The sequence below is a fragment of the Pelobates fuscus genome, chromosome 12 (assembly GCF_036172605.1).
Source record: "Pelobates fuscus isolate aPelFus1 chromosome 12, aPelFus1.pri, whole genome shotgun sequence".
In the NCBI taxonomy this organism is placed as follows: Eukaryota; Metazoa; Chordata; class Amphibia; order Anura; family Pelobatidae; genus Pelobates; species Pelobates fuscus.
In genome coordinates, this window is record NC_086328.1 from 125,301,814 (window position 1) to 125,323,410 (window position 21,597).

The following is a 21,597-nucleotide window of genomic DNA, read 5'->3' on the forward strand; positions in this document are numbered from 1 at the left end:
CTCGCCACACAGATATCCGGGGCCTGGGCGGAAAGGGAAGCCGGGTCGCCATGACAACCCGCCCGCCCCCCTGTCATCGTCCCTGCAGGCGGAAGGTGGCGCTGCGGTCACTTCCGGTGCCAGGATGGGACTCGCTCAGTCCGGAACGATCGCACATTCACCTTGTTTCCGGGTGGGACCTGGGTCCGCGGCACAACCGTCCCCACTATTTCCGGTTCCTGGAGAAGGCGACACCTGGAGACCTACTGGGAGGTAAATTAGGATATCTGGGGCTCCGGGCTACCGGAAATATTATCTGCTAGCCCAACAGACTGCTCAGATATGGGGCTCCTGCCAAATGATATCACTAGTCTATCACTGGGGGTAACAGCAGCAGAACTTCACATACCAATAATAATAATAATAATAATAATAACATCAACTAAACTATAATTAATATAATAATGTACACTGAGATAAATAAACTATAATAAACCAAACTATAATAATCAATAACATAATAAACCAAACTATAATAATCAATAACATAATAAACCAAACTATAATAATAACATAATAAACCAAACTATAATAATCAATAACATAATGTAACCTGAGATAAATAAACTAAACTATAATAAACTTCACATACACCATGAGCTAAATAAACTATATATTTTTTTTAATGTTTTGTCAATGTGTGCCTTTTTTTTTTAAATCTTTATTTTTTTTATTTTAAACTTTAGTTCTTTTCAGTCACTTCAAACAATAAAAAATTACAATATTCAGCGTTATTTGACGTTTAAGAAATTCAGTAATACATATATCATACAGATTTACAATACAACAACACAGCAGCAAAATAGGAAAAGAAGAAAAAGAAATCAGAAAAAAATCCTAAGTAGAGTGGTAGGAGCATTAAATATATCAACTAAATTTTATAAATTTTTCAATGTTCATGGAATTAGTCCACTTCTAACTGATCAACAGTATTTCTTACATCAATCAGCTCAATACATTTTAACCAAACAGATACCTTATTGCTTAATTTTTGTTTGCTTAGCATCAACTCCATTTTAATCTGAAACTCGAGTTGGTTTTTAACTTTCTTCCAGGGGACTTCTGAATCTTTTTTCCACCATCTCGCAATTACTATTTTGACAGCTAAAAAGAGATGTATAAGAATTGCTTCTAGTTCGTACGTCATACGTGGCCAATTCAAATGTAACAAGACTACCTCTGGGGAAATTATCAACTCGAGTTTTAGATTATTGGATATGAAATGCTGTATTTTCAACCACAGATTTTTAAATTTATGGCAGTAAAACTATATTTACTAAACTATAATAAACTAAAACACTCCCAGATTTATTCAGTAATCTTCACATATACCATGAGCCTGCTAGTGTCTATAATAAATTAAAACACTCCCAGATTTATTCAGTAATCTTCACATATACCATGAGCCCGCTCCCTGCTAGTGTTTATAATAAACTAAAACACTCCCAGATTTATTCAGTAAGCTTCGTATATACCATGAGCCCGCTCTCCCTGCTAGTGTTTATAAAAAACTAAAACACTCCCAGATTTATTCAGTAATCTTCACATATACCGTGAGCCCGCTCCCTGCTAGTGTCTATAATAAACTAAAACACTCCCAGATTTATTCAGTAATCTTCACATATACCGTGAGCCCACTCCCTGCTAGTGTCTATAATAAACTAAAACACTCCCAGATTTATTCAGTAATCTTCACATATACCGTGAGCCCGCTCCCTGCTAGTGTTTATAATAAACTAAAACACTCCCAGATTTATTCAGTAAGCTTTGTATATACCATGAGCCCGCTCTCCCTGCTAGTGTTTATAAAAAACGAAAACACTCCCAGATTTATTCAGTAATCTTCACATATACCGTGAGCCCGCTCCCTGCTAGTGTCTATAATAAACTAAAACACTCCCAGATTTATTCAGTAAGCTTCACATATACCATGAGCCTGCTCCCTGCTAGTGTCTATAATAAACTAAAACACTCCCAGATTTATTCAGTAATCTTCACATATACAATGAGACCGCTCCCTGCTAGTGTCTATATAATAAACTAAAAACACTCCCAGATTTATTCAGTAACCTTCACATATACCGTGAGCCCGCTCCCTGCTAGTGTCTATAATAAACTAAAACACTCCCAGAGTTATTCAGTAATCTTCACATATACTATGAGCCTGCTCCCTGCTAGTGTCTATAATAAACTAAAACACTCCCAGATTTATTCAGTAATCTTCACATATACCATGAGCCTGCTCCCTGCTAGTGTCTATAATAAACTAAAACACTCCCAGATTTATTCAGTAATCTTCACATATACCATGAGCCTGCTAGTGTCTATAATAAATTAAAACACTCCCAGATTTATTCAGTAATCTTCACATATACCATGAGCCCGCTCCCTGCTAGTGTTTATAATAAACTAAAACACTCCCAGATTTATTCAGTAAGCTTCGTATATACCATGAGCCTGCTAGTGTCTATAATAAACTAAAACACTCCCAGATTTATTCAGTAATCTTCACATATACCATGAGCCTGCTAGTGTCTATAATAAACTAAAAACACTCCCAGATTTATTCAGTAATCTCCACATATACCGTGAGCCCGCTCTCCCTGCTAGTGTTTATAAAAAACTAAAACACTCCCAGATTTATTCAGTAATCTTCACATATACCGTGAGCCCGCTCCCTGCTAGTGTCTATAATAAACTAAAACACTCCCAGATTTATTCAGTAATCTTCACATATACCGTGAGCCCGCTCCCTGCTAGTGTCTATAATAAACTAAAACACTCCCAGATTTATTCAGTAATCTTCACATATACCGTGAGCCCGCTCCCTGCTAGTGTTTATAATAAACTAAAACACTCCCAGATTTATTCAGTAAGCTTCGTATATACCATGAGCCCGCTCTCCCTGCTAGTGTTTATAAAAAACTAAAACACTCCCAGATTTATTCAGTAATCTTCACATATACCGTGAGCCCGCTCCCTGCTAGTGTCTATAATAAACTAAAACACTCCCAGATTTATTCAGTAATCTTCACATATACCATGAGCCCGCTCCCTGCTAGTGTCTATAATAAACTAAAACACTCCCAGATTTATTCAGTAAGCTTCACATATACCATGAGCCTGCTCCCTGCTAGTGTCTATAATAAACTAAAACACTCCCAGATTTATTCAGTAATCTTCACATATACAATGAGACCGCTCCCTGCTAGTGTCTATATAATAAACTAAAAACACTCCCAGATTTATTCAGTAACCTTCACATATACCGTGAGCCCGCTCCCTGCTAGTGTCTATAATAAACTAAAACACTCCCAGAGTTATTCAGTAATCTTCACATATACTATGAGCCTGCTCCCTGCTAGTGTCTATAATAAACTAAAACACTCCCAGATTTATTCAGTAAGCTTCGCATATACCATGAGCCTTCCCCCTGCTAGTGTCTATAATAAACTAAAACACTCCCAGATTTATTCAGTAAGCTTCGCATATACCATGAGCCTGCTCCCTGCTAGTGTCTTTAATAAACTAAAAACACTCCCAGATTTATTCAGTAATCTTCACATATACCATGTGCCCGCTCCCTGCTAGTGTCTTTAATAAACTAAAAACACTCCCAGATTTATTCAGTAATCTTCACATATACCGTGAGCCCGCTCCCTGCTAGTGTCTATAATAAACTAAAACACTCCCAGATTTATTCAGTAATCTTCACATATACCGTGAGCCAGCTCCCTGCTAGTGTCTATAATAAACTAAAACACTCCCAGATTTATTCAGTAATCTTCACATATACCATGAGCCTGCTAGTGTCTATAATAAACTAAAACACTCCCAGATTTATTCAGTAAGCTTCGCATATACCATGAGCCCGCTCCCTGCTAGTGTCTATAATAAACTAAAACACTCCCAGATTTATTCAGTAATCTCCACATATACCGTGAGCCTGCTAGTGTCTATAATAAACTAAAACACTCCCAGATTTATTCAGTAATCTTCACGTATACCATGAGCCTGCTCCCTGCTAGTGTCTATAATAAACGAAAACACTCCCAGATTTATTCAGTAATCTTCACATATACCGTGAGCCAGCTCCCTGCTAGTGTCTATAATAAACTAAAACACTCCCAGATTTATTCAGTAACCTTCACATATACCGTGAGCCCGCTCCCTGCTAGTGTCTATAATAAACTAAAACACTCCCAGATTTATTCAGTAATCTTCACATATACCATGAGCCAGCTCCCTGCTAGTGTCTATAATAAACTAAAACACTCCCAGATTTATTCAGTAAGCTTCACATATACCATGAGCCCGCTCCCTGCTAGTGTCTATAATAAACTAAAACACTCCCAGATTTATTCAGTAAGCTTCGCATATACCATGAGCCAGCTCCCTGCTAGTGTCTATAATAAACTAAAACACTCCCAGATTTATTCAGTAATCTTCACATATACCATGAGCCTGCTCCCTGCTAGTGTCTATAATAAACTAAAACACTCCCAGATTTATTCAGTAATCTTCACATATACCATGAGCCTTCCCCCTGCTAGTGTCTATAATAAACTAAAACACTCCCAGATTTATTCAGTAATCTTCACATATACCATGAGCCTTCCCCCTGCTAGTGTCTATAATAAACTAAAACACTCCCAGATTTATTCAGTAAGCTTCGCATATACCATGAGCCTTCCCCCTGCTAGTGTCTATAATAAACTAAAACACTCCCAGATTTATTCAGTAAGCTTCGCATATACCATGAGCCTGCTCCCTGCTAGTGTCTTTAATAAACTAAAAACACTCCCAGATTTATTCAGTAATCTTCACATATACCGTGAGCCAGCTCCCTGCTAGTGTCTTTAATAAACTAAAAACACTCCCAGATTTATTCAGTAATCTTCACATATACCGTGAGCCCGCTCCCTGCTAGTGTCTTTAATAAACTAAAAACACTCCCAGATTTATTCAGTAATCTTCACATATACCGTGAGCCCGCTCCCTGCTAGTGTCTATAATAAACTAAAACACTCCCAGATTTATTCAGTAATCTTCACATATACCGTGAGCCCGCTCCCTGCTAGTGTCTTTAATAAACTAAAAACACTCCCAGATTTATTCAGTAATCTTCACATATACCGTGAGCCCGCTCCCTGCTAGTGTCTATAATAAACTAAAACACTCCCAGATTTATTCAGTAATCTTCACATATACCGTGAGCCAGCTCCCTGCTAGTGTCTTTAATAAACTAAAAACACTCCCAGATTTATTCAGTAATCTTCACATATACCATGAGCCTGCTAGTGTCTATAATAAACTAAAACACTCCCAGATTTATTCAGTAATCTTCACATATACCATGAGCCTGCTAGTGTCTATAATAAACTAAAACACTCCCAGATTTATTCAGTAAGCTTCGCATATACCATGAGCCCGCTCCCTGCTAGTGTCTATAATAAACTAAAACACTCCCAGATTTATTCAGTAATCTCCACATATACCGTGAGCCTGCTAGTGTCTATAATAAACGAAAACACTCCCAGATTTATTCAGTAATCTTCACATATACCGTGAGCCAGCTCCCTGCTAGTGTCTATAATAAACTAAAACACTCCCAGATTTATTCAGTAACCTTCACATATACCGTGAGCCCGCTCCCTGCTAGTGTCTATAATAAACTAAAACACTCCCAGATTTATTCAGTAAGCTTCGCATATACCATGAGCCAGCTCCCTGCTAGTGTCTATAATAAACTAAAACACTCCCAGATTTATTCAGTAACCTTCACATATACCGTGAGCCCGCTCCCTGCTAGTGTCTATAATAAACTAAAACACTCCCAGATTTATTCAGTAAGCTTCGCATATACCATGAGCCAGCTCCCTGCTAGTGTCTATAATAAACTAAAACACTCCCAGATTTATTCAGTAAGCTTCACATATACCATGAGCCCGCTCCCTGCTAGTGTCTATAATAAACTAAAACACTCCCAGATTTATTCAGTAAGCTTCGCATATACCATGAGCCAGCTCCCTGCTAGTGTCTATAATAAACTAAAACACTCCCAGATTTATTCAGTAATCTTCACATATACCGTGAGCCCGCTCCCTGCTAGTGTCTATAATAAACTAAAACACTCCCAGATTTATTCAGTAATCTTCACATATACCATGAGCCTTCCCCCTGCTAGTGTCTATAATAAACTAAAACACTCCCAGATTTATTCAGTAAGCTTCGCATATACCATGAGCCTTCCCCCTGCTAGTGTCTATAATAAACTAAAACACTCCCAGATTTATTCAGTAAGCTTCGCATATACCATGAGCCAGCTCCCTGCTAGTGTCTATAATAAACTAAAACACTCCCAGATTTATTCAGTAAGCTTCGCATATACCATGAGCCAGCTCCCTGCTAGTGTCTTTAATAAACTAAAACACTCCCAGATTTATTCAGTAAGCTTCGCATATACCATGTGCCCGCTCCCTGCTAGTGTCTTTAATAAACTAAAACACTCCCAGATTTATTCAGTAATCTTCACATATACCATGAGCCAGCTCCCTGCTAGTGTCTATAATAAACTAAAACACTCCCAGATTTATTCAGTAAGCTTCGCATATACCATGAGCCTTCCCCCTGCTAGTGTCTATAATAAACTAAAACACTCCCAGATTTATTCAGTAATCTTCACATATACCGTGAGCCCGCTCCCTGCTAGTGTCTTTAATAAACTAAAAACACTCCCAGATTTATTCAGTAATCTTCACATATACCGTGAGCCCGCTCCCTGCTAGTGTCTATAATAAACTAAAACACTCCCAGATTTATTCAGTAATCTCCACATATACCGTGAGCCTGCTAGTGTCTATAATAAACTAAAACACTCCCAGATTTATTCAGTAATCTTCACGTATACCATGACCCTGCTCCCTGCTAGTGTCTATAATAAACGAAAACACTCCCAGATTTATTCAGTAATCTTCACATATACCGTGAGCCAGCTCCCTGCTAGTGTCTATAATAAACTAAAACACTCCCAGATTTATTCAGTAATCTCCACATATACCGTGAGCCCGCTCCCTGCTAGTGTCTATAATAAACTAAAACACTCCCAGATTTATTCAGTAACCTTCACATATACCGTGAGCCCGCTCACTGCTAGTGTCTATATAAACTAAAACACTCCCAGATTTATTCAGTAAGCTTCGCATATACCATGAGCCCGCTCCCTGCTAGTGTCTATAATAAACTAAAACACTCCCAGATTTATTCAGTAAGCTTCGCATATACCATGAGCCAGCTCCCTGCTAGTGTCTATAATAAACTAAAACACTCCCAGATTTATTCAGTAATCTTCACATATACCATGAGCCTGCTCCCTGCTAGTGTCTATAATAAACTAAAACACTCCCAGATTTATTCAGTAAGCTTCGCATATACCATGAGCCAGCTCCCTGCTAGTGTCTATAATAAACTAAAACACTCCCAGATTTATTCAGTAAGCTTCACATATACCATGAGCCTGCTCCCTGCTAGTGTCTATAATAAACTAAAACACTCCCAGATTTATTCAGTAAGCTTCGCATATACCATGAGCCCGCTCCCTGCTAGTGTCTATAATAAACTAAAACACTCCCAGATTTATTCAGTAAGCTTCACATATACCGTGAGCCCGCTCCCTGCTAGTGTCTATAATAAACTAAAACACTCCCAGATTTATTCAGTAATCTTCACATATACCGTGAGCCCGCTCCCTGCTAGTGTCTATAATAAACTAAAACACTCCCAGATTTATTCAGTAATCTTCACATATACCATGAGCCCGCTCCCTGCTAGTGTCTATAATAAACTAAAACACTCCCAGATTTATTCAGTAAGCTTCACATATACCATGAGCCTGCTCCCTGCTAGTGTCTATAATAAACTAAAACACTCCCAGATTTATTCAGTAATCTTCACGTATACCATGAGCCCGCTCCCTGCTAGTGTCTATAATAAACTAAAACACTCCCAGATTTATTCAGTAATCTTCACGTATACCGTGAGCCCGCTCCCTGCTAGTGTCGGGAATTCAGAATGGAATATAATCCAAGTCAGTTATGCTTTAAGGTTGATGGTAATGTGAGCTGTCTAGAACTTAAAGTGAATTCATATGAATTTCAGGTTTTAGGTCAAAATAACTGACTATATAGCTGGCTTGGAAAAGGTTTCAGATTCCACTGTTTTGATGTGAAACCTTAAACACACTTTGAAATTCTCAAAACGCTCATACCGGCGAAGAAGAAATACTATAACTGTGTTGTTTATTAATTCTGGATCGCACAGAAAGTACCAAATATTGTTTTTCTGGTGTCACTCATCTCCCTCCATCCCCCAACAACCACAATCTTGAACTGTTCTTTTATATTTCTTTGAGTAAGGGGTATGCAGATTATTAAAGAAACACTCTGGAGTGGGATATGGAGCCAGGAGTAGCCCGGCACTGTCCAATTTTACTAAAACTGTTTTAAGTACAGTTTGACCACTTACCTGGGTCCCTCTGGAATCCTGCACCGCGTTTAGTCTGCAGGAGAGCTGGATCTTTTTGTAGAATTAAAGGAACACTGTAGTCACCTAAATTACTTTAGCTAAATAAAGCAGTTTTAGTGTATAGATCATTCCCCTGCAATTTCACTGCTCAATTCACTGTCATTTAGGAGTTAAATCACTTTGTTTCTGTTTATGCAGCCCTAGCCACACCTTCCCTGGCTATGATTGACAGAGCCTGCATGGAAAAAAAACTGGTTTCACTTTCAAACAGATGTAATTTACCTTAAATAATTGTATCTCAATCTCTAAATTGAACTTTAATCACATACAGGAGGCTCTTGCAGGGTCTAGCAAGCTATTAACATAGCAGGGGATAAGAAAATCTTAATTAAACAGAACTTGCAATAAAGAAAGCCTAAATAGGGCTCTCTTTACAGGAAGTGTTTATGGAAGGCTGTGCAAATCACATGCAGGGAGGTGTGACTAGGGTTCATAAACAAAGGGATTTAACTCCTTAATGGCAGAGGATTGAGCAGTGAGGCTGCAGGGGCATGTTCTATACACCAAAACTGCTTCATTAAGCTAAAGTTGTTCAGGTGACTCTAGTGTCCCTTTAAGCACAGCTGATACACAATGCGATCATCATGGGGACCCAGGTAAGTAGATCCTTATCTACAGCTCATCTGTCATTTTCAGCAAAATCCACAACCAGATTGCATTTTAGGAAGCTGCGTGAGAACTAATCGTGAGGACTAATCAGCATCAAGTAGTGAGTCCAATCTTTGCTTACTGCTGTGAGAGGCAGCACAGAATGCAGTTGACAATACGTCACAGTTTGGTACCCTTTCTATGGCTTCGGCCTGCAGCCTGCCCTTTTCTCTCCCCTTTCTCTCTGTCACAGTATATCTTTTTTTTTTTTGGTTACAGGTTTGTCATAAAGGTTTATTTATTATAAGTAATTCTCCAGCGTTGTTGGGTTTTCAAGTGTGACATGTATTTTGCAATTCATCTGTTAATTTAATACAACTCATAGTTTAGTAAATAATCACCATGGTGTACCACTTGACACCATTTGCTGATCGGTTCACTGCATGTCTTTCTTTGCAGGCCATATGAATACATCCGTCTGTCCTGTACCAGCAGGATGCACCCACGATGCCATCTTGCAGTTTCTGAGCAGTCTCCCCCGTGGCTTGGCTTTGGGGCCATCTCTTTCACGACGGGAGGGCCTGGGACTATGGTGGGTCGGAAAGACACTAGAAGCTGGATCTCTCCTTCCAACTCAAAGTCATAAAAGTGACAATAGCCTGTCCAAAAGTGAGGTTAGATATATATTTGCTTGCCTACAAGAGAACTTATAATGTGAACATCATCCTGCCTGAACAAAATGTTCCTAAAAGTGTTATGTTTGACTCCTGCTTTTTAAAAGGCTTATAAATTCAATTAACTTTTATCACACTCTTCTGTATGTCCTGCAGGCATTTCCAGATTTCACTTAGATACAGTAAGTTATATGTCAGGGGTCCTTACACTTTTTAAACAGGGGGGCAGTTCACTGTCCCTCAGACACTGTTGGGTGCCGGACTATAGTTAGATTTTTTTTTTTTTTTAACAAATTCCTAAACAGACACATAGACACATACTAACATACATACAGACACAAACACGCATAAGGACATACATACATACACACAGACATACATACTGACATACATACACACAGAGCTAATTTTTCTTACTTTTTTTTTGCAGGAGGGTGGCTGGGGCTGATGGGAGTCGGCATGGCTCTTCCATCCTTGCTGCCTGTCTTTCTTTCCTCCCACGCAGCGTGAGCTGGGAGGAAGTGACCGGCCATCGGGTGGCTCTAAATGCTTGGGCTGGGTTCAGGACCCTGGCAGGCCATAGTTTGAGGGCCCCTGTTATATGTAAAAGAAGGCATCAGTCTCAGGGAGGTGAAAAACCCAGGCTGTGAAATATTTTTGCACCCACCTGCAATAAATTAACCTAACATTTCCAAGTTACTTTTTTAGGAATTGTTTAAAGGGATACTATAGTCACCAGAACAACTACAGCTTAATGTAGTTGTTCTGGTGGGTATAATCATTGCCTTCAGGCATTTTCATGCAAACACTGCCTTTTCCGTGTTTACATTGCCCCTAGAGACACCTCCAAGTGGCCACTCCTCAGATGGCCACTGGAGGTGCCTCCTGGCTCAACATCTGCACGCTCTGCATGGGGACACCGAATTTTCCTCATAGTGATGCATTGCTTCAAAGCATCTCTATCTGGAGGTGCTGATTGGCCAAAATGGCGTTTGGCCCGCCCCCTTGCCTATTTCAGCCAATCCAATGCTTTCCCCATGGGGAATGTTTTTATGGGGACTAATGGGGGGGGGGCGCAAGCCACCTAAATGGTGGGTTAAACACTATAGGGTCAGGAATACATGTTTGTAACCAAAATGTTTGTTGGAACAGGTTGCAACAGCTGCTTATGTTTACCATGACATGGTGACTGTAATGTTTACAACGTTATCTATAGAGGAAAGCAGGACTGCTGACTTCTGTTTGTTTCTGCTAAGCTCCATTGATCTCGTTGGGTACCTTATATTGACCCCTTGGTTTTAAAGGCATTGAAATGTTAGGATTAGTACAAAAAGCATTATCTCGTAACCTAATTAATCTTCTTAAATTAATAAGCTTTCAATTTTTCTTTAGTTAATATGCCTTATTCTCTAGGAAAAAAATCTAGTAATATCCGGTATGGAGTAAAAAAAAAATATATATATAATTCTGCAACAGTTACTTGTATGTCATTTTATTTTACAGGAACGTTTGGCATCATTCCTATCAGAAACTGATGCTGGCTGGTTAAGGTATGTATGATATTGATGTATATAGATTTTTTAATGCTTTAAAGGAACACTATAGTCACCTAAATTACTTTAGCTAAATAAAGCAGTTTTAGTGTATAGATCATTCCCCTGCAATTTCACTGCTCAATTCACTGTCATTTAGGAGTTAAATCACTTTGTTTCTGTTTATGCAGCCCTAGCCACACCTCCCCTGGTTATGATTGACAGAGCTTGCATGAAAAAAAAATACTGGTTTCACTTTCAAACAGATGTAATTTACCTTAAATAATTGTATCTCAAGCTCTAAATTAAACTTTAATCACATACAGGAGGCTCTTGCAGGGTCTAGCAAGCTATTAACATAGCAGGGGATAAGAACATCTTAATTAAACAGAACTTGCAATAATGAAAGGGTTATTTCTGGGTTATAATCTGGCTAATCTGTAGTTACAACAGGTAATATATATATAATCAGTCTGCAAAAGCAGATTATTCCGCTTAAGAAACGGATTATCCAGCATAATGTTGGTTTATGTCTTACAACTGTCTGTATTTCAGTCGGTTAATCACTTTTTTTACCAGGAGAGATTGTCAACTGAGCCTCTACTTTGTTATTGTGAACAAAATGGCATCAGAAGTATAATTTGGGATGAGATACAGGAGAATTGGTCAGTAAGCTTAGCTGTTCACACTAAATGGAAACAGCGTTTGCTAAATTAATTTCGGCTTTTGCCGCTATGTTTTCATTCCATTGATCGGGGTATTAACCTCTTAAACTAGGGCACAAACGTAGAACTTGTTTGTATCTTTATATTGCATTATAAATAAGAGGTTATTTTTACCCTTCTGTTTCCCTTTAAATCGGATTTTCTATGCAGCATGAGTTTGTAAGGCTTAACAATGAGTAGTTTTAGATCTGGGCAGACACACATTCTATATTCTGTTTCCACCCTTATTTATAACCACTGTGTGCCAGGAACACAAACTTCTCTGAAGTGCAATATGTCTGATAGCATCCTTATTTAAGGCTTTCTGCTATCACTTGAAGGTTTTCTCAAATTGTAAGTCTAGTTTTGGATGCTTGGCATCTTTCTGAGATATATTCTTTACCTGGGTCCTGGCTATGCTGCTTTTCAGGTTTGTGCGGAGATGTACAAAGCGGGAGAATGTGAGGGCTTGCCAGTACCAAGGGCAAGTTTATCTAAAGGTGGTGACCTCTCTACAGCCTGGCTCAGAATTACTGTTTCAGCAGGAAGTACAGGAGGCTTGTACTATAAATGGAGACGATCTCCCTGGACCTGAGAAACTTCCTGTTCCACATGACACGGAGGAGAACGCAGAGTCTGAAGATCCTTCACAAACTGTAACAATGGTTCTACCAATTCTAACAGAGAGTGAAGAACCTCAAACAAACACCAGAGAGGGTCTTATTATTGAGGATGCCAAACACCTATTAACGATACCTGAACCTGCAGTATCTGCTGTGACCTTGCACTCAAAGGGATCAATGTCTGCAGAAAAAACAGGTGTTGAGATCTTTGTGTCTGCAATGACAGCAGAGCAAGAAGAGGTCAAACTCCGAAGTACTGTAGACCCAGATAGCGGCAAGTTGTCCTCCAGTCTAGATTGTGTCTGCAAATTCCAAACAACTTCAGATTCAATACCACGTGATCCAGTGCAAGCACCCATTGCAGGTTTGTACTTAAAAACACCTGTCACTATCTTTATTATAAACCTACTAACAAAACCTACTTTTAAAAATACCAAAAACACATAATGGCTTAAAGGAAGACCACACTGAAAATGAACAACATATATAAATATCACAAGTTAGCAGATATACTTATATATTTATGCATTTATCTAAAAAAAGATCTGCAGCCTTTGTAAGCCCTCCCTCACACCCCAAACACCGGTGATGTGACCAGTTCATTCTAAGCCACAAGCATGCGCACCTAATTTCGTGCCATGGAGTAAGTTGCAACAATGGAGGAGGAAGTAGAGCCACAGGAGGGCAAGTTGAAAATAGCCCTGTGGATGTGCATGATCATTGGCAACTGTAGATGCGGTGGTCTTTTATTTTTTAACTCTGCAATGTAAAGTATTGCTCCTTAGTAGATAAGGCAATGCTTACATTGCAGGGTTAGATAAGTCTCTGGGGCTGTCTGACAGCCACAAGAGGCGCGTCCGCCATGAGAACAATCTAGGTTCTGCCATAAGTTAAGCAAGGGACTACCTTTTTTCTTACGTATAGTAGTCATGTTAACAACACCTGACAATGTGGGGAGGGGGTGATATTGAGATCCAGGGGAGATCGGGAATGGAAAACTGAAAGGGGGAAAAAATGACAGGGACACTTTAAATAGTAAAGTACGGTGTCGAGTCTGTTTAGTGCCTTAAAATATTATTTATTTCCTTCAAAAATGAATATCTCATGACTAAATTTACTGTGTTTACTTTTTTCAGCAGACTCTTCAGATATCGACAGCTTGAGCATTGTAAAGGAAGATTCTCAAAGTTTGAAGCTCCAAGATTCTGACATCGATCCCAGAACTGAGATCATAGGCAGCAATTGTGACCAAGAGAACTTTGTAAAGGAAAACTGTGCCAGCAGAGCCAACTCTTCCAGCACAAAACGCAAACAGAGTTGTAACAGAGCAGATACTGGTGAGGAAAGCCAAACGTCTGACCTTAATGGAACAGTAGCGCAGAAAGAAACGGACAGACAAGGGCAGACACTTTTACAAGGAGAAACCGAAGAGACCTCTAGCAGCCAAGCTAAGGTTTCCAGGCAAGAGGTGGAGTCTGAGACAACTCCAGTGACTGAACGTAAAAAGAAAAAGTCCAAAACACAGACAGAACGTAGATTTTGCTGCCAAGACTGTGGCAAACGTTTCTTCCAATCGAGTCACCTTAAAAGGCACAGCTTCACACACAGCGGGCGTAAGCCGTACCAATGCATTGAGTGTGATAAGACTTACAGCTCAGAGGAGAGCTTCAGGGCTCATGTGTTAGCCCACAAGGGTCTACGTCCCTTCAAATGTCTTCTTTGTGACAAAGCCTATGGCACACAACGGGACCTAAAGGAGCACTCTGTTCTACACACTGGCCTTCGCCCTTTCCACTGTGATGACTGTGGAAAGCGTTTTGCTCGCCGTCCCACCCTTCGCATTCACCGCAAAAACTATTGCATACCAGCTGGAGGTAGTCTCCAACCACCTATCCAGTGCAACTTGTGTGATAAAGAGTTGGCCAACAGTCGCTCATTGCGTAGTCACATGCGTGTACACACAGGAGAAAAACCATACCCCTGCCCAGACTGCGGCAGTTCTTTTCGACATAAGGGCAATCTGCGGATTCACCAAAGACTGCATACTGGGGAGAAACCGTACAAATGCCAGTTTTGCGGAGACTCCTTCCCACAGCAGCCAGAACTAAAACGACACTTGATCTTGCACACAGGAGAAATGCACATCTGCAAAATTTGTGGCAAAGCACTTAAAGACCCTCATACACTGCGTGCCCACGAACGTCTCCATACCGGAGAACGCCCTTTCTTGTGCCAGTACTGTGGCAAATCCTATCCTATTGCCACCAAGCTCAGGCGGCACTTGAAATCTCACCTGGAGGAGATGCCTTTCCGCTGCCATTTGTGTGGGATGGGTTACACCCTGCAACGTAGTCTTAAGAGACACCTCCGCAGTCACAAAGATGTTGGACAAACCCCAACAGGAGAGGGTTCACCTGCAGCACCGGTGGAGGAGACCGAGGTGGAATCTACTCTGGTTTTTGTACCGTTATTGGGTTCTCAACCGGGTGCAGAAGAGCAAGCAGCGGTGTTAATTGCTAATTTCACAGAGAACGCAGAATTTGGCTCCTCACATGAAACGCAAACTCTTATTCTACCCATGGATTCAGAAGTACTTGAGATATCTTCTGGGCTTGGACAAAAGAACATCTTACTGCACAAGGAACCTGGCTCCAGGGTATTGCTTGTAGAACAGGCTCTCGGGTTCAGTGCTGTGGCAGAAGTGGTAGAGGTGGATTAAGTGAGGTGATTACTGACGTTTGCGTCATGTCGCCCTCCCGGTTCTCTGATTCCATCTCAAATTCTGATTGTTACATAGAGACTTGCATCCATCAAGTTCAGCCTTCCTCACATATGTTTTTGTGTTCATGCAGGGTGATGACCAATAGATTAAAAATGTCCTTGTCAGACAGGGGGATCTTTATTTCTTTCCAAAGCTTGTCTTAAAACAGAATAATAGTTTAACTATTGTACTACAGTCTTTTTTTTTTTTTTTTTTAAATAACTTTTATATAAAAGCCATAGCTCAAATCAAAAGAAAATAGTTTGCCATCAATATGTATATTTACATATTAGAATGTAATTTTATTTATTTAAAAACACAAAAACAAAGGGACACCATACCTATTGTCTGAAAAATAAAATTATTTATTTAAATCGACGATGTGTTTAGCTTTAAGCTGTACAGGAGTGCTGCAATTTTGGTCCCTTGACCTTTTCTGTCCTTGAACATGTGGAGGAGGAAAAACAGAAAAACTTATCAATATATAGCTTGTTATTTTTAAGGCCACAAGGGGCCCTTCTGCATAGAACACACACACACAGAGATCATATTTATAAATTAAATCTGGTTGTGTTTTCAATATAGAAGGCCCCCTTGTGGCCTTAAAAATAACTAGCTTTGTATATCAGTCAGGATTCTGATGCAGTGTGATACCTTTTAGACACATACTCAGCAGAGCAGCCACTACGTTCATAACACCGTCTTTCACCCTGAAAATAAGACTTGTCTTTTGTAGTAATTTTTGCCCCGAAAAATGCACTAGGGCTCTTTTTCAGGGGATGTCTTATTTTGGGGTGGGGGGAACGGTAGCAAGCATGTACAAGAAAACAGGTCTACGTTCATGGGAATTTTCCCAAACATAGATCAGTTTACTAGGGCATGGAATCCTGCAAATCTATGTTTGGGGAACATTCCTGGAACATACATTAGCGAGCTAGCGCATGGTATCCCGCAAATCTATGTTTGGGGAAAATTCCTCGAACATACATTAGCGAGCTAGCGCATGGTATCCCGCAAATCTATGTTTGGGGAAAATTCCTTGAACATACATTAGCGAGCTAGCGCATGGTATCCCGCAAATCTATGTTTGGGGAAAATTCCTTGAACATACATTAGCGAGCTAGCGCATGGTATCCCGCAAATCTATGTTTGGGGAAAATTCCTCGAACATACATTAGCGAGCTAGCGCATGGTATCCCGCAAATCTATGTTTGGGGAAAATTCCTCGAACGTACATAAGCGAGCTAGCGCATGGAATCCCGCAAATCTATGTTTGGGGAAAATTCCTCGAACATACATAAGCGAGCTAGCGCATGGAATCCCGCAAATCTATGTTTGGGGAAAATTCCTCGAACATACATTAGCGAGCTAGCAACTAGGACTTATTTTTGGGGTAAAATGGTATCTGAAGGGATTTTATGTCATTCTATAGGGGAAAGTATTTATTTATTTTAAACTGTGTATTCATTTGTTTCTTAAAGCCAAGTTATAGTTGGTATTCCTTGTTTCTAATCATTTCACAAAATCCAGCAAAAGGCCAGAATTCTAAATGATCCTGCTTGAAAACAGGTGTGTTAAAGTCAAAGCTCACAGTTTGAAGTCATATGCTACAAACCGGCGTAAAAGTTACTCTGCAAGCCTGAAGGATCCATGGAATACTGGGCTGGATTTTTACTTGCCAATGGCGGAGAGTCTTTTAATCTTTAGCACATATTTCTAAGATTCATTTGAATCTTACATAACATAAACTAATTGCATTTGATTTTCCTTGGCCAAATTAAAGCACTCCGCATCAGCAGTAATAATTTATGAAATCCAAATTCTAAAAATAGCCAAGTGGGATAATATGTAGACCTTTTAAGAACCTCAATGAAGTTAATTATGTATTAACTATGCATTCTATAACTGACTATTGTCCTGAAAGTTTTCAATTTTTTAGATTTCCCAACAATTCATAGTTTTTTTGTTTTTTAAACTTACACCTTGGCAGTTTACCCAGAATTTTTCAGATTACTGCAAAGCACAGATTAGTGAATAAACCATCATGTTTTTATCATTGTTAAAGAGACACTCCAAATACAAGGAAAAAGCCAATAATTCAGCTTCAAATGTTTTGGTCACAGTGTTTTTTCTCAGTGGGTACTTGGATTAACATTATTGCTCCAATACACTCCTCTCATTTTTCCTGCCTGCCTCCGTCATTGATAGAAGCAACGGTGCTTTGGGTCTTACAGCAGAATAGGCGACACATTTTCTTAACCAGTCTCCTACTGGTTTGGGTTTGTTTTTTGTCTTTTATTTTCTACATCCACTGTGACTATCACATTTGTAATGTCTGCAGATAGAGCTAGTGCCCGACCTACACCTTAAAGTGTTACTCCAAGCATTGTAGCCACTACAGCCCATTGTAACCACAACAGGTTTTTTTTGACAGTTTGTTTTTTTAACTTGGTTCCACCGGGCACCGAGCCTCTTCTTTTGCCGGGTGACATGTATCAGAAGCCAAATGCCAATTCCGCTGGCCATTCATTACCTGAGAGCGTCAACTAAGTGATCTGTGATATCCACAGAATTGACATTGGCCAGGCTGAACAATGGCCGGATAAACATAGTGGCTGATGGAGCTGAAGCTCCAGGCCCATGTCTATGGTATAGGGCTATTGAAAAGAAAAAGAAACACATTGCTGTTTAGGTCTCTCGAACACTGATACATGTCCTCTTTCTTTTACACTCTCTATATATCTACCTTTTTACTGTCTCACACTGCATACCAGGAGCTTCTGTCTGCTAGTAAGATGGTAAGGAGTGGAGTGGACAAGTGAGTGATAGAGGACAGTCCCCAGAAAGTGTAGAGCGAATGCATCATTAGATGCATTTGCGCCAAGCTCAGAGTGCTCTTTGTTGGCCAGCCTGCATGATTGGTGGCACGACATGCATTCGTGCCAGGCTTACCATGCAAATTTTTGAGCATACCTGCCCCCTTTCTTGGCATGCCCATCCTTCGGGGCAGTGCAAGTTACTTGATCTGCGTCAGTGGCCCACCTTTTTACCCCGCCCACCGACGTCCTGCTTCACCAGTCCCTGCTGTTAGGGGGCATGGGTTTGGAGTGATGAAAGCAAGAGATTAGCACCCCCACTAGATAAAGGACGTTCGGGAGGTTTGACGGTTTTTGTTTTCTGTCAATAAGATTCTGTAATTACCGTATATACTCGAGAATAAGTCGACCCGAAAATAAGTCGAGACCCCTAATTTTACCCCCAAAAATGGGAAAACTTATTGACTCGAGTATAAGACTAGGGTGGGAAATGCAGCAGCTACTGGTAAATTTCTAAATAAAATTATATCCCCCCAAAATAATATTAATTGAATATTTATTTACAGTGTGTGTATATAATGCAGTGTGTTTGTATGAATGCGGTGTGTGTGTGTGTATTAGTGCAGTGTTGGTGTATGAATGCAGTGTGTGTGTAGTGTGAGTGTGTTTGTATGAATGCGGTGTGTGTGTGTGTATGTATGAATGCAGTGTGTGTATGAATGCAGTGTGTGTGTGTATGAATGCAGTGTGTTTGTGTGTGTTATGCAGAGTGTGTTTGTGTGTCTGATGCAGAGCCTTGGTGGGGGTGGGCATTTTTATTATTATTTTTAAATTGTTATTATTTTAATATTATTTATGTGTATATATATATATATATATATATATATATAGAGTATATTTTATTTAATTTACATTTTTATTTATATTTTTTCGCCCCCCCTTCCTGCTTAATACATGGCCAGAGAGGGGGGCTCTCATTCCCTGGTGGTCCAGTGGATGGGCTGTGTAGGAGCGGGGCTGGCAGAGAGTTGTAACTTACCTTCACAGCAGCTACTGTCAGCTCCCTTCTCTCTCCTCCGGTCAGCTCCCCTGTCAGCAAGTCTCGCGGCTGTGCGGAGCGTTGCCAGACTTGCAGAGGGAGCCGACTGGAGGAGAGAGAAGGGAGCTGACAGGAGCTGCTGTGAAGGTAAGTTACCGCTCTCTGCCAGCCCCCAACAGGACCGCCGGGCTTGTAATGAGCCCGGCGGTCCTTGTCTGTATTATGGCAATGTAAGTTGCCATAATATAGACATTAACTCGAGTATAAGACGAGTCGGGGTTTTTCAGCACAAAAAATGTGCTGAAAAACTCGTCTTATACTCGAGTATATACGGTAGATCCACTGTCAGCACCAGGCCCAACAGGTTCTTAATCCGTCTCTGTCTGGTACTCCTATTCTAGGCCGGCTGTTGACACTGCCGGAGTTAGAGTCACACCTCCAGCAGCAATATAAAATATCCAAATATGCAAAGCGTTTCTTACTGAAACACACCTACCGACTCCAAACACAATGACCACTTCAAAACTTTTTTAAACTTCCAGTGCTGGGTTAAACTTGCCCATCAGCAGCGGAGGCAGTATTTTCGATTGGGGGAGTGGGCAGTGTATTAAATTGGGAGAGGGAGCGGAGGCAGTATTCTTGATTGGGGGAGTGAGCAGTGTATTAGAGTGAAGGGACAGGGGTGAGGCAGTGTATTGTATGCTGTTGGGCTGGTATGCAATTATTTCCAGGGCTGATTTTCATTCCCAATCCAGCCCTCGAAAGCCCTGGCAGTCATAGTTGTGACAGTGAACTCTAGCAGCCACAGGAGGTGGTAACCGCGGCAACACTCCGTGCTCCCGAGAGGAGAACCCGGCGGAGCTGCAAGTTAGAGCTCCCCTGGGTTCTCTCACCTCCCTCCCCTGCCGGGTGCAACATTACAGTGCTAGTGGGCCAGAGAGGGAGATCTCTAATCTCCTCTCCGGTCCTGCAGAGTCGTCAGGGGAGAGGGAGGCACAGTTCTCGATGCTATAATCATAGCACCAGGAAAATGGGGCGATGCGGCACACAGTTTGGGAACTGGCCTTGTGGTCTGCAGCTCAGGTGGTCCAGGGAGAGTGTGGGTAGACTGCCGTGGTAGGTTTGCGCCTGAGGGTTTCCCCCTCACCTCTTGCCGCCTGCGGTTCCGTTTAGTTGCTGTCTGTGTGACAGACCGGTCGATTCGGGCTGCTAGTTGCCTCTCCCTCAGTGCTTCCCAGAAGCGGTTAAAAATCGCCTCCAGTCGCTGTGAGAGATCTGGTTGTTGTTCATTTGTCGGCAGCACGCCCAGCTTGTTCCGTGCTCTATCGGCCGCCATCTTTGGAGTGCCATGAGGAGGGTTGTATCTCTGTTGTTTGGGATCATGCTTGTCTTGTGCTTCAGGCTGGCTGCCCCGAGCATGCAATGAGGACCGGGATAACCTCCGCCGGTCCATGGGGGGGGGGGAGGTAGGCGATGAGTGTGCTGAGGGGTTCACTTTGCCGTCGTGGAGATCGGCCGCCTCTCTCTGGCTCGGTCCCGGGTAGGCCCCATTTGCTGTCACGGCTTCCCGGGCAGTAAATGTCGCATTTTTGGTATCAGTCGATTCTCCCGGGCTTCCCCGTTGTCCCTCTTGCCTTCCTGCTGGTTTTGCTAGATGGTTTTTTTTAACACTATAGGATCAGGAATACATGTTTGTCTTCCTGACCCTATAGTGTTCCTTTAAATAAAATACAAATGTAAAATATTTTTCATAATATTAAATAATTTTCAAAATTTATCAAAAAGTTAATTCTTTGAAAAGCTTCTTTAGCAATATTAAACTAAGGCCTTGCAGCTACGGTGTGGAATGGGGGTTCAGACGGGCTGGAACCCTGAGTGGGGTCCTGAGATGCCCTGGCTCTAATACTGGCACCATTTCATTGTTAGCCCTGAGTCCCCTGCCATGCTAATAGAGAAACAACACCTCCAATGATATAATTTGTTACTGTGCCAGTATTTGGAGTTGATTATACAGTGCATTTTTTTTATTCTATTTTTATAGTGCAAGTGTGTTCAGACAAGCTTCATATGCCACAACAGCACTATCAAGCATAGTGTGATAAACCATAGAATATCAGTAACATGGCATTGGTAGGGATTGCACTTTTTTTTTTGTATGATAGCAAACGAATAACAATAGTAGAGTGATATTTGTCAGTAGTTGAGGGATTCACCGTGGCTTGGTTCTTAGGTTATCTG

General features: G+C 40.9%; 1 protein-coding gene across 2 annotated transcripts; it reads left to right on the forward strand.

The window, feature by feature from the left end:
• Positions 1-22: 22 nt before the first annotated feature.
• Positions 23-15,872, forward strand: ZNF408 (zinc finger protein 408). Of its 2 annotated transcripts, none has more exons than XM_063438365.1 (5): positions 23-252; positions 9,670-9,884; positions 11,388-11,434; positions 12,551-13,107; positions 13,880-15,872. In XM_063438365.1, the coding sequence occupies exons 1-5, from the start codon at positions 51-53 to the stop codon at positions 15,460-15,462; spliced, it is 2,604 nt and encodes an 867-aa protein (XP_063294435.1). In that variant the 5' UTR covers positions 23-50; the 3' UTR covers positions 15,463-15,872. The 2 variants fall into 2 exon arrangements, with proteins under 2 accessions (XP_063294435.1, XP_063294436.1); XM_063438366.1 differs by having other exon boundaries at positions 13,883-15,872.
• The last annotated feature ends 5,725 nt before the right edge of the window (positions 15,873-21,597 follow it).

Coding starts and splice junctions, on each gene's coding strand:
- ZNF408 (XM_063438365.1), top strand. CDS start 51: ATGACAACCCGCCCGCCCCCCTGTCATCGTCCCTGCAGGCGGAAGGTG. Junction 11,435..12,550: donor ACTGATGCTGGCTGGTTAAG/GTATGTATGATA, acceptor GCTGCTTTTCAG/GTTTGTGCGGAGATGTACAA. Junction 13,108..13,879: donor AGTGCAAGCACCCATTGCAG/GTTTGTACTTAA, acceptor TACTTTTTTCAG/CAGACTCTTCAGATATCGAC.